At 39.6% G+C, this 11,134-nt stretch overlaps 1 protein-coding gene across 1 annotated transcript in view; it reads right to left on the bottom strand.

The window, feature by feature from the left end:
• LOC111872142 (medium-chain acyl-CoA ligase ACSF2, mitochondrial) overlaps window positions 1-11,134 on the bottom strand; it is a 35,996-nt gene that overhangs the window by 4,032 nt on the left and 20,830 nt on the right. Inside the window, exon 10 of the mRNA XM_023865731.2 lies at window positions 4,952-5,015. Coding sequence (XP_023721499.2) covers window positions 4,952-5,015 — 64 coding nt within the window. The remainder of the gene's footprint in view (window positions 1-4,951; window positions 5,016-11,134) is intronic.

The raw sequence follows: 11,134 nt of genomic DNA, 5'->3' as shown, positions 1-11,134 counted from the left end.
ATATATATATAGTTTTGTTCTTCGTTTCATTATGAATATTTCTGTGAAAATTTTATCTCAATATACCTATTTTTGCGAGAGTTACTAAATTTTTTATGGATAAGTGCATTTTTCTGTTTATTAATTAAATACCCCGTCGGTTTGGCGGTAGGAAAAGATTTAAATACTATCCGTCGCGGAAGGGTTAAAAATATTGTGCCTACCTCACAGAATAAGCTTCATCTATATTCCACAGACCGACCGGTCACGGTAGCCGAGCGTTCTAAGGCATGTGTTTGTGTACAGGTAGAGGCCTTGTGACGAGCTGATCACCCGCCCAAGGAGTCCTACCGAACGTGTAAGATCTAGAAAAACCCAAGTGAACGGAGAAGTTCATGGAGGTAGGGCTAGGCCCACTGGGGCTGNGCCAAGGGGGGGGGGGGAATATTCCACAGACCAACTGCTCTGTGCTCTTCAGGGAAATAATCACTGCTTATTCTGGGAATTATTACATCTAATAATTCCTGTGCTCTAAAGGAATAGTAATTACTTGACTTTGCTATTTATTCAATAATCACATTATGGATCAACTGACATATTGTAAGGACTCTGATTCAAACCTGTGGTATTCCATCCACTTAGTAAGTTAATACGGGCTGGAGAGGCTCAGTTGTAGTAAGGATACACAATCAAGCAGCCCAATTAACTACATTACTGTCATTTTTTTAATATAAAATCTTAATATTATTCATAAAAATGTGGTCTAAATACAAGAATACATGAAGAAAATTAAGAATAATTTCCTCTCATACACAATGCCTTATAGTCCGATAGAAATTCACCGAAATTTCGATAAAGTATACAGCCTGTATCTTTAGGGCTAAGTGCTGGTACTTTGCTTCGCTTATCCTTCTACCCTAAAGATTGATACCTTATGTTACTCAGAAACGTCGATGGACTTCTGCCGGACTGCACCACGTTGTTTCCGAGAACATGGGTAAATACATGAAGAAACGTAATAAGTTATTAAGAAAGCATATATGAGTAAATAACTGAAATAAGTAAACATAAAACACGAAGATAAGCAAATAAATAATAAAATAAATAAAATAGTAAAAAGAAAGAATAGTAAGTAAATTACTCCAAAGTGACCCGGAACATTTTTTGTTTGACCCTTACATCGCTTCCAGAAACGTCAGTTCGTCAGAGTTTCCAACGCGGTCACACCGAATTCAAACTTCCTAACTTTACACGTAAATGGTCACACTGATGTAAGTGGCTTTGTGTTATAGTATTACTTTCCTCTTTCTATCTTATAGCTTTCAATTGCAATGTTTTTGTCTTTGATACATTTTTTTCAAGAACTCAGTTATTTGTTTACCACATTCTGTTATCAAGACGAACATGTTCTTCATCTTGCTGGATGTGAAAGCAGGACTCAAAGTAGATCGCATGTCCTTCCATCGTTATCCTGTTAGGGAATGAAAGTGTGAGTAGATAAGTGAAACAAATCATATTAAAGTGAGCTTAATTTCTTTTCTTAGTTCTTCCCATAAGCGAATGATGGAATGATGAGTTATATCCGTGGGGAAAAGGGGGGGGGGGCAAAAAGGCCAACTCCATTTTTGGCGTTTCACAATTCCCATTTGCTTCGTGCTAAATGAGAAGACTAAGTAAAGGACTAAAGATATGAATTTGGCTTGCAATGAAGAGGACAATGGAATGACGTCACATTGAAAGAAGTTTCTTGCCTGGGAATGCTTACATAAAAAAGTAAAGGGATCCCTGTTAACAGGCCGTGGAGGCCCATAGGGTTGTGAGATGTTGAGGTTCCCACATTTTTTAGACAGTCGTCTCATAGATGGCGGTAAGGTTGTCAGCCCTACGCGCCGGCCGCCCCTTACCCCTAAGACCGTTACAAGAACATTTCTGTTAGAGGCTGAGTCGACCCTAGGGCCATAGTGCGGCTGGAAGGATTAGGTCAATTACCGCCACCACCACCACCACCACCACCACCACCATCATCATGAAAATCACTCTCACTCTTCATTTCTTACTCATCTGGTGGGGAAACGAATAGTCTTCTTCTATAGTAATACAGGGACAGACCGTATTACGCAAGCGCAGTCCTATTCTGTCCTCGTAAGAAGTTTTGCCGCAGTTCTCAAGTTTTTACTTCTCTAACAAAACCCGACCCAATCTATTCAAACCTAACCCAACCTAACGTCGCCTGACCTGACTTACCCAAACGCAACAACAGTTGCCAAAGGAAGTATATGTGAATCTGTAGCCACGGAAACCATCACCGAGGGCAAACCAGGCATCTGTCCATCCTTTATATTTGTGGAAAAATTGAAATTGAAAAGAGAAAACAATACCCCAAAACATGAATACCAAAAATTAAGAATGGTAGAAATTGAACATTCTTTCTGGCCCATTTTTTTAATACAAAGAACCAATACTCCAGGACAATTCATAAAGTGAACTGAAACAACATGTAAGCCTATATTCTGTTTGACCCCCTTTTCCCTGATAGAATCCTGGAGACGCGCATGTCCGTAACAAGGACACGGTTAACTAGAATTGTAAGGCCATGGAATATTTACATGCATAATATTCCAAGTAGTTAAATATCCTACTTGTGAAAGGTCGGCGAATATCAATTTTATTTCTTAAATATCTGAAAGTACAATTTTCATAGACATTTATTATGCATTCTCTCATACTTAGCTTCTTGATTTATCTAGCAAGCATCAACGCGTACATTATGTTGAATTTGAGATATCATAAGTTTTTCAATAACAGAGGAGATTGTAACCGATCATTACCTACCGGCGCCATTCTTTAATATTTAAAGCCACAAGATGAATTTTAATCTTCAGTAGTCACACTAGACGGAACTGTTTAACTTTTCAAGATATTGTTATTGTGACGGACCAGAATGAAACCCATGAGAGATCTTTCTCAATCTGTAGAACGGCGTGGAAATTCAAGAAAGATCTAGATGTGAAAGATTCTGGAAATATTGCGTAATTCGAGAGTATTTAAAGGCCGATCTCGGATGGCGCTGCTATTGCTTGCATTGTTTGCATTGCTGACTGGTGAAAGGTATAGTTGTGCACCAGAGTGGTTGTAAAAACAGTCTCATACATCCAGAAGTGTAACACCGTGTAGTGCTGTTAAGAATAAATTATGTTTATCGTTTTCACTACTAGAATGTGGTTCAATGGCATCTTCCCTAAACCCTCTCTCGTCGGAGCAAGGCCTGTTAAGCCCTGAGTTAAGCCCTCATGCTCACGCCTTGATCATTAACATTATCCCTATTTCCTTCCACACTTCACTCACGACATTTTCGACGTGGTTTTAAAATCACGTGGTGCTCAACTAAGGACAAGGAGTGAGTCAGAGAAAAAAGGCAAAGAAAAGGACGGTTGAAAAGTGGCGCCCAACTTGGGGTGATGCAAAATAAAAACTGTTAAAAAGTGGCTAACTCAGCGTGTGGTAGAGTCGCAACGGCGAGAGACGACGAACAGGATGACACGACGCACAGCGAAAGGAGACGACCTAAGGAAGAGAGGAATAGTACCAATAAAGAGACATGAGAATGGGAACATCATGAAAAGTATAAAACAAAAACTAATAAACACTGTTAACTTCCTTCCTATCATCCAACCCCTATAAAGGAGCCTACTGCTCTGGGATCACGGAGAAAAACTGACTTGGCTCCGTGTATTACTCACATTTAGTTAGCCGATAAGTACAGTTATTGTTGATGTATTATTCTAAACCTCCTTTAATCCTCATCGCACTGCTTACACCTTCCGTCGTTAATATTGCACTCATCCTTGTTCACTTCTATCACTGACTCTCTAACTTTATATTTCGACTCCCCTTCTAACACTGATTCCCTGACTTTACATTTTGACTTCTCTTCCATCGCTCACTGACTCTCCAACTATCTCTTTCGACTTTCTATAACCGAGTGCCTCCTCCATATTTCACTCCGACAACAATTAACCTCCTCAAACTCCCAGCCGGCACTTCTTTTACAATATTCAGGTAGCACCCAGTTACAAACCCCTAAGTGACCATCACTTGGAAAGAGTTACGGCCGGATTCCAATAATGGGCGCCAGTCCAGCATTTATCTTGTCGGGGAGGAATGTCATCTTCGAACGTTCATTTCAGCTTTTATCGATACAAGACGCTCATTAAGTAAGGGACCAAGCGCAAGTAGGGTGACATTCCTCCTGGGAGACTCAGAATAAAAGCAAGGTCTGATTTCCCTAGCCCGACGGAAGAAAACATTTAAAGATTCTACAGACGACGCCAACGGCAATGGTGACGCCATGGAGAGGATACCAGGCTCGAGTGCAGCGTATAATCCTGTCTCCCTGACCGCCATTGTCATCACAAGCCTGAGGAGGATTCTGAGGGACAACAATTTTATGGCCACGGGATGGCACCTCGCCGCAGGCGCGTATTTCATGCACGTGGAATCAATAAGTGGAATATTCACAGCCGCTGTTAAACAATGTTAAGTGAGGGAAGTACGGTTAAAATATCTTCTTAAATAACTCTTATAATATTTCCCGTGTGATGCAAATGTAATTACATTCAAGTGATGTGCTGTTATATATATATATATATTTACGTATGTATATATATAGATACATAAGTAAACGGTTGTTTAGTTCTGATATGCAGGAAGGTTCTTGCCTTTGTTGGCCGTTTCACAGCTCTGAGCTTCACGGCGAACTGTGCACCACAGACTGCAAGGCACGTAAGAATTTTGCCGATGAATCAGTTTGCCTGTTGGCCGATAACGTTCAGAATGAAGTAGTTACAATTCACAGATCACAGGAGGTTTTTTAAAATGCTGTCCTCTACACGTGGACATTCCTCGCGCCGGGGGAAAATGTTCTGATTTACTCTTTGAAGCGGATCCGCAGGAATATTTGCAATTTCTCTACGAGTATTTTCCTTCAGGTCTTCCGTTCGGGGGTTACTGTTGTAAACTTTGTTCTTCAACCAATCCTAGAAGAAAAAATCAAATGGATTAAGATTGGGTGAACTTGCTAGACATATATATATCACTGCTGATAATTCTGTCCCCGAAGACATCGGCCAAAGCCTCCACAGACACACGTTCAGTATGTTTATTATCTGAGTGTTACTGAAACCAGCCATAGTCTTTCTTCTTCTGTTAACTCTGGAAAGAGTTTCCCTGGATTTACCTATACGTATCTTTCGCAATTGTTTCGTTAAAAAACAGGTCAAATAATCTTTCTTGCACTTAGAACACACTAAGAATGTGCAGACACAAATGTTTCTGATCCTGATCTTCAGTCTGCCCATTCGGACAGTTGGTTCGACAGTTGCCGGGTCGATGGATTGATTGCTCATTTGGATGCTTGGTTAATATACAGAGGATTCCAAAAAAAGTATTCACTTTTGATAATCAATATCTTTGGAACAAAATGACATGTAGTTACAATTCTTGCGCGGGGGGAGAGAGAGTCATTCTGTGTGTTTGAAGTGACCACCATCAGCGGCTAAACAGCGTCGATGCCGTCGAACTGCTGAGCCAACTACGGCTGTCAGTGTGTCCGGTGTGATGGCTGCACACGATGCTTCGATGGTTTCTCGTAGCGCGTTCAGTGTAGCTGGCTTTTGTCGATAAACTTCATCCTTCAAGGTTCCCCATAGGTAGAAGTCGAGAGGTGTTAAGTCTGGAGACCGTGATGGGTACTCAGTAGCACCTCTTCGACCTATCCATCGTCCAGGTAGAGTGTCATCCAAGTATGCCCTGACATCTCGATGATAGTGAGGTGGAGCATCATCTTGTTGTAGATAAAATCTCTCATCTCCAAACATGTTCGAATGACAGGGAAAGCGATGTCTGAAGCATATTGAGATACACCTGACCAGTTACGGTACCTTCAAAGAAGAAAGGACCAATCAAACCGCGCGATGACAGACCACACCACACATTAACACCCGGTAGATTCACTTCCTTGCCCACGTGAACGTGTGGCTTTACAGGAGCCCAGTACACACAATTGTGGCGGTTAACAGTACCGTTCATTTTGAATTGCGCCTCGTCAGACCAGATAACTTTCCCTGCAAACTCCTCATCCTCGCGAACCAAGTAGTACATTAACATCATATCTGGAGGTAACACAGCCTAACTACCTGATGGCAGCTAATTACGCTATCTATCACGTTAACAGACGTGATAACACACTCCTAACATCCTGAGTGCGCGTGTGAAATACCACCCTATCACACGCCACAAAACTCAAGTTCGTTACACCTACAGATGGCGAAAGCATGCAGAGATGCACAGCAATTACAATCTTCCGGTTGAAGTAAATCTTCCGCTTATCGTTTTGCTCCAGTTAAACACACGGTTGTATGATTGGTACGCGGGCGATTGATAGATTGTAACATATCTTACTTGAAACGTGACAGGGTAATAATACCTTGGCGAATGCTGCTACACATAAAATACACAATAACAAAGGGCGACATTAGTTTCCTTCGTTCTCTGTGAAATCAACGCCATTTATTTGTTGTAGTGTGGACTTGCGCGAAGAAAATGCTTCGTCTGTGATTCTGATATCGGCAACTGAAAATTGTCCAGTGTTCTATAAGGCTCTCCCTCAACATAGCCCGTCTTGGCGAACCATACGTCAGTCGTGTGGCTCTGTGGAAGCAAATCCATTTTAAAGAATGGATCGCTAAAACGCGTCACAAAAAGATGCAAGCAACCTATTAACGCTCGTGGCAAGGGGGCGTAATTGTGCACTGTACAAATTACAGTGCAAAGGTTTTGATGTAAAAGCTGTAGTGAGAATTATCCGAGTTAATCATTTCTCAAGGGAGTCAATATTCGAAGGTCTCAGAAACATGAAACCGATAGGGAATGTTGTTTTGAATGTTTTAATTGTAAGTAAGAAATCAGTATCAATTATAAGGTGGCCCTTAAAGACACTTTAACACAGTGTAGGAAAGTTACAACAAATTTTGGATCGAAAAATCTTAATGACTACATCGGGTAATAACATGTCAATACAAGTCGTATTTTCCAAATCTGATCTATCCTGAAACTAATTCAATGGTAGTGGATACTTTTCTGTGAAAGAGAGGTAACTGAAGCGAAATGAAAAACACTCATGCATAATCAAAAGGACCATTCCATCTCTAACGCATTGCCTTGGAAAATTCTTGTTTTCATGTGAAGTACGTGGGGAAGAAGTCTCTCACATATTTTCTTTTGATGCTTCCATTTGCTCGTGCAGATTAAATGGTTTCTAATTGTCTTCCGCACACACACAAGCTCTTCTGGAGCTGAAACACATACTTCTTATGCAAGGAATTGTGAAATATGCAGCAAACTCTTTCTATAACTAACTAATTAACTAACGCTAATTGTGAGCTACTCAGAAGCTTGCCAGCATTTTATGGAAACCGAAGGCTCATTACCGTGTTCAGAAGAGCCCTCCACTGCTCCCTATCCTGAGCCAGACCAGTTAAATCCATAACATCCCATTCTATCTCCCCAAGATCTATTTTAACATTGTCCACCCACCTACGTCTTGGTTTTCCCAGTGGTTTCCTTCCTTCCGGCTTTCCCTGCAATATCCTTTAAGCATTCCTCCTTTCCTTATTCGTCCTACATGCCCTGCACATCTCATCCTTGACTTGACCATTCTAATTATATTTGGATAAGAGTACAAGTTATGAAGCTCCTCATTATTCAGTTTTCTCCAACTTCCAGTCCAGTCATCTCTCCTGGATCAAAATATTCTCCTCAGCACCCTGTTCTCAAATATCATCACTCTGTATTCCTCCCTTAATCGTAGAGACTAAGTTTCACACCCATGCAGAACCACAGGCAAATTATAGTATTGTATTAAAATCACAAAGTCAATAGAAAGTCCGTCGAGTGTAACAATGTTTTTAGGTCACTTCTTTATCACATTTGCCTTACATGTTTCGGTTTAATAAAACCATCATCAGAGGCACATATTACAAACACATGAAAACACTTCAGTTGTTTAAATGTACACAGTATATATGCTGCGTGGACGCTGCTACAAATGTCGATGTGTAAAAGCACAACACTTGCTAGGAATATTGAATGCACGTTCAACTCTCGCATTCCATCCGAAATTGCCCTCAAATTAAACCGTCAATGTTAAAATATTTAAAAGTTTAAAACATTTGAAGTAAAATGTTAGGCTCCTCCTTGTTAATTCATCCCGATGATGGGAGATGTCAGCTTGAGGTTGTATAGGCTTATGGTCAGATGTTTCCTATGCGTTGTGTGTTGTGTACAGTAACCAACACACAACGCATAGGAAACATCTGACCATAAGCCTATACAACCTCAAGCTGACATCTCCCATCATCGGGATGAATTAACAAGGAGGAGCCTAACATTTTACTTCAAATGTTTTAAACTTTTAAATATTTTAACATTGACGGTTTAATTTGAGGGCAATTTCGGATGGAATGCGAGAGTTGAACGTGCATTCAATATTCCTAGCAAGTGTTGTGCTTTTACACATCGACATTTGTAGCAGCGTCCACGCAGCATATATACTGTGTACATTTAAACAACGCCAGTGTTTTCATGTGTTTGTAATATGTGCCTCTGATGATGGTTTTATTAAACCGAAACATGTAAGGCAAATGTGATAAAGAAGTGACCTAAAAACATTGTTACACTCGACGGACTTTCTATTGACTTTGTGATTGATAGTGTAACGGACCAAAAATGAAGCAATTCAAAATTGTATTAAAATGTCTATGTATAGCATATCCGCCAATAATGGTACAATTGTCCTTTTTTATTCCTCCAACAGCATTGTATATTCTAATTTTTATGTTTTTAAACAGCAGATGAGAAGACAAAATGTTCCGGACTGAATGGTACCAAGCATTGCCTGAATTCAGTCTCCTCTTAATTTTCACCTGAATCAGGATTTGATTTGTTTTGTCATTCCAAAATATCTGAACTGAACAACATTTTCAAAATAACTGTTACCTATCTTAATGTTATGATTTTGCCCTGCATTTTGATGACAAGACAGCAACATATACTTAGTTTACTGTGGTTTTATTTCTACATCACCCTCTTTAGTGGTGTCAATCAAAATTTGTGTCTTACACTATTCTGATGTGCGCTAAAACCGCTCGTTGCAGTCCACTTAAAATAACATAAAAATAATTAATTAAAATCCATTAAAATTTTCTATTAAAATTTTTCGTAAAATCTTATTCCACCCCATAAGGGATATCGTCCACTTGTTTATAGCTATGTGATTATTCCAGAAGGTTTGTTTCAGCAGCTTGCTTTTCTGTTCGTTAGCCCGTTGTTTAGTAGATGTAGCAACGGGCTAACGAACAGACATAGACGTTTAATATCAGACAGATGTTTACATATACGGACTTTATCATACGTTTCATTTAAACGCATTTTAATTAGCCTAACTACTTTCATGGGTACCCCAAATTTTATTAGAATATTGTAAAATACTTCCCTCCTAATTGAATTACAGGCTTCCTGAAGTCTACAAATAGCTGATGTACTGTCGCATTTTACTCCCATTTTTTCTCCAATATCTAATGAATGCAAAAGATATTATCTGTAGTTGATCTGTTACGTCTAAAACCACACTGATGATCCCCAATAATTTCATCTATGTATGGACTTACAAAAGCTACAAAATGCAGCGACCATCACACAAGAAGCCTTATTGCACATACAGCAAAGATAATAGCAAAGATACTTAAAAGAAGAATTGAAAGGAAAATAGAGGATATACTTGGAGAAGATCAGTTTGGATTTAGAAGAGGAAAAGGAACCAGGGATGCAATTGGGATGATGAGAATTATAGCAGAACGAACTTTGGAGATAGATGAAGAACTGTGTGCTTGCTTTATAGACTGGCAGATGGCATTTGACCGTGTAAATTGGACCAAATTAATGCAGATCCTAAAGGAAGCAGGTATCAACTGGCGGGAAAGAAAATTGATTGGTAAATCGTACATGGATCAGAAAGTTAGAGTGCGACTGACACAGAGGGGAGACAAGAAGTGTGAAGATTGGAAGAAGGGTTCGACAAGGATGCTGTTTATCACCAATTTTGTTCAACTTGTACAGCGAATGCCTTACCAAGGAAGCTCTGGATGGGCTTGGAGACTTCAAATTAGGAGGGAAAATTATTCAAACTGTGAAATATGCAGATGACCTTGTGTTAATGGCTAAGGAAGAAACTGTGCTACAGGGTATGATTGATAGACTAATCGAAATTGGAAGGTGCTGTGGCATGGAAATGAATGTGGGAAAAACAAAAGTAATGAAAATTTCGAGACAACCAATCCCAGCCACAATAAAGATAGACCAAAAATAACTGTAGAATATGAAATGTTTTAAATATTTGGGTAGCTTGTTAACAGATGATGGAAGGTATACTTGTGAAATTAAATCTAGGATTTCCATGGCAAAATATGCATTTAGCAAGAAGAAGAATCTTTTTACCAGCAAATTGGACTTAAATTTGAGGAAGAAACTAGTGAAATGCTACATTTGGAGCATAGCTCTGTATGGGGCTGAAACATGGACACTTAGGGCAGTAGATCAGAAACACCTGGAAAGCTTCGAAATTTGGTGTTGGAGAAGGATGGAGAAGATCAGTTGGACCGATTATGCGAGAAATGAAGAAGTGTTATTTAGAGTCAGTGAGCAGAGGAATAACCCACACGAAAGAAGAAAACAGAACGCTAATTGGATTGGTCATATCTTATGTAGTAACTGCCTTCTAAAAGAAGTTATTGAAGGAAAAATAGAGGGGCGGATAGAAGTGACAAGAAGACGAGGAAGAAGATGTAAGAAGATGCTGGATGACCTTGGGGACAGAAGTCGATATTCTCATTTTAAAGAGAAAGTTCTAGATCGCATTAAGTGGAGGAACTGTTTTGGAAGAGACTGTGGACCTGTCGTCTGACAGATTACTGATGAATGAATGAATAAATGAATGAATGAATAGTAATATCATTCAATTTACGAAACTCAACACAAATGTTTCTTTTTACCAGACGCATCTAGTTGTTTGGCTACTATGATAAGAGGAAAATTCCATTCA

This window comes from Cryptotermes secundus, unplaced genomic scaffold, assembly GCF_002891405.2.
Source record: "Cryptotermes secundus unplaced genomic scaffold, Csec_1.0 scaffold470, whole genome shotgun sequence".
In the NCBI taxonomy this organism is placed as follows: domain Eukaryota; kingdom Metazoa; phylum Arthropoda; class Insecta; order Blattodea; family Kalotermitidae; genus Cryptotermes; species Cryptotermes secundus.
This window is presented reverse-complemented; position numbering and strand designations above follow the sequence as displayed.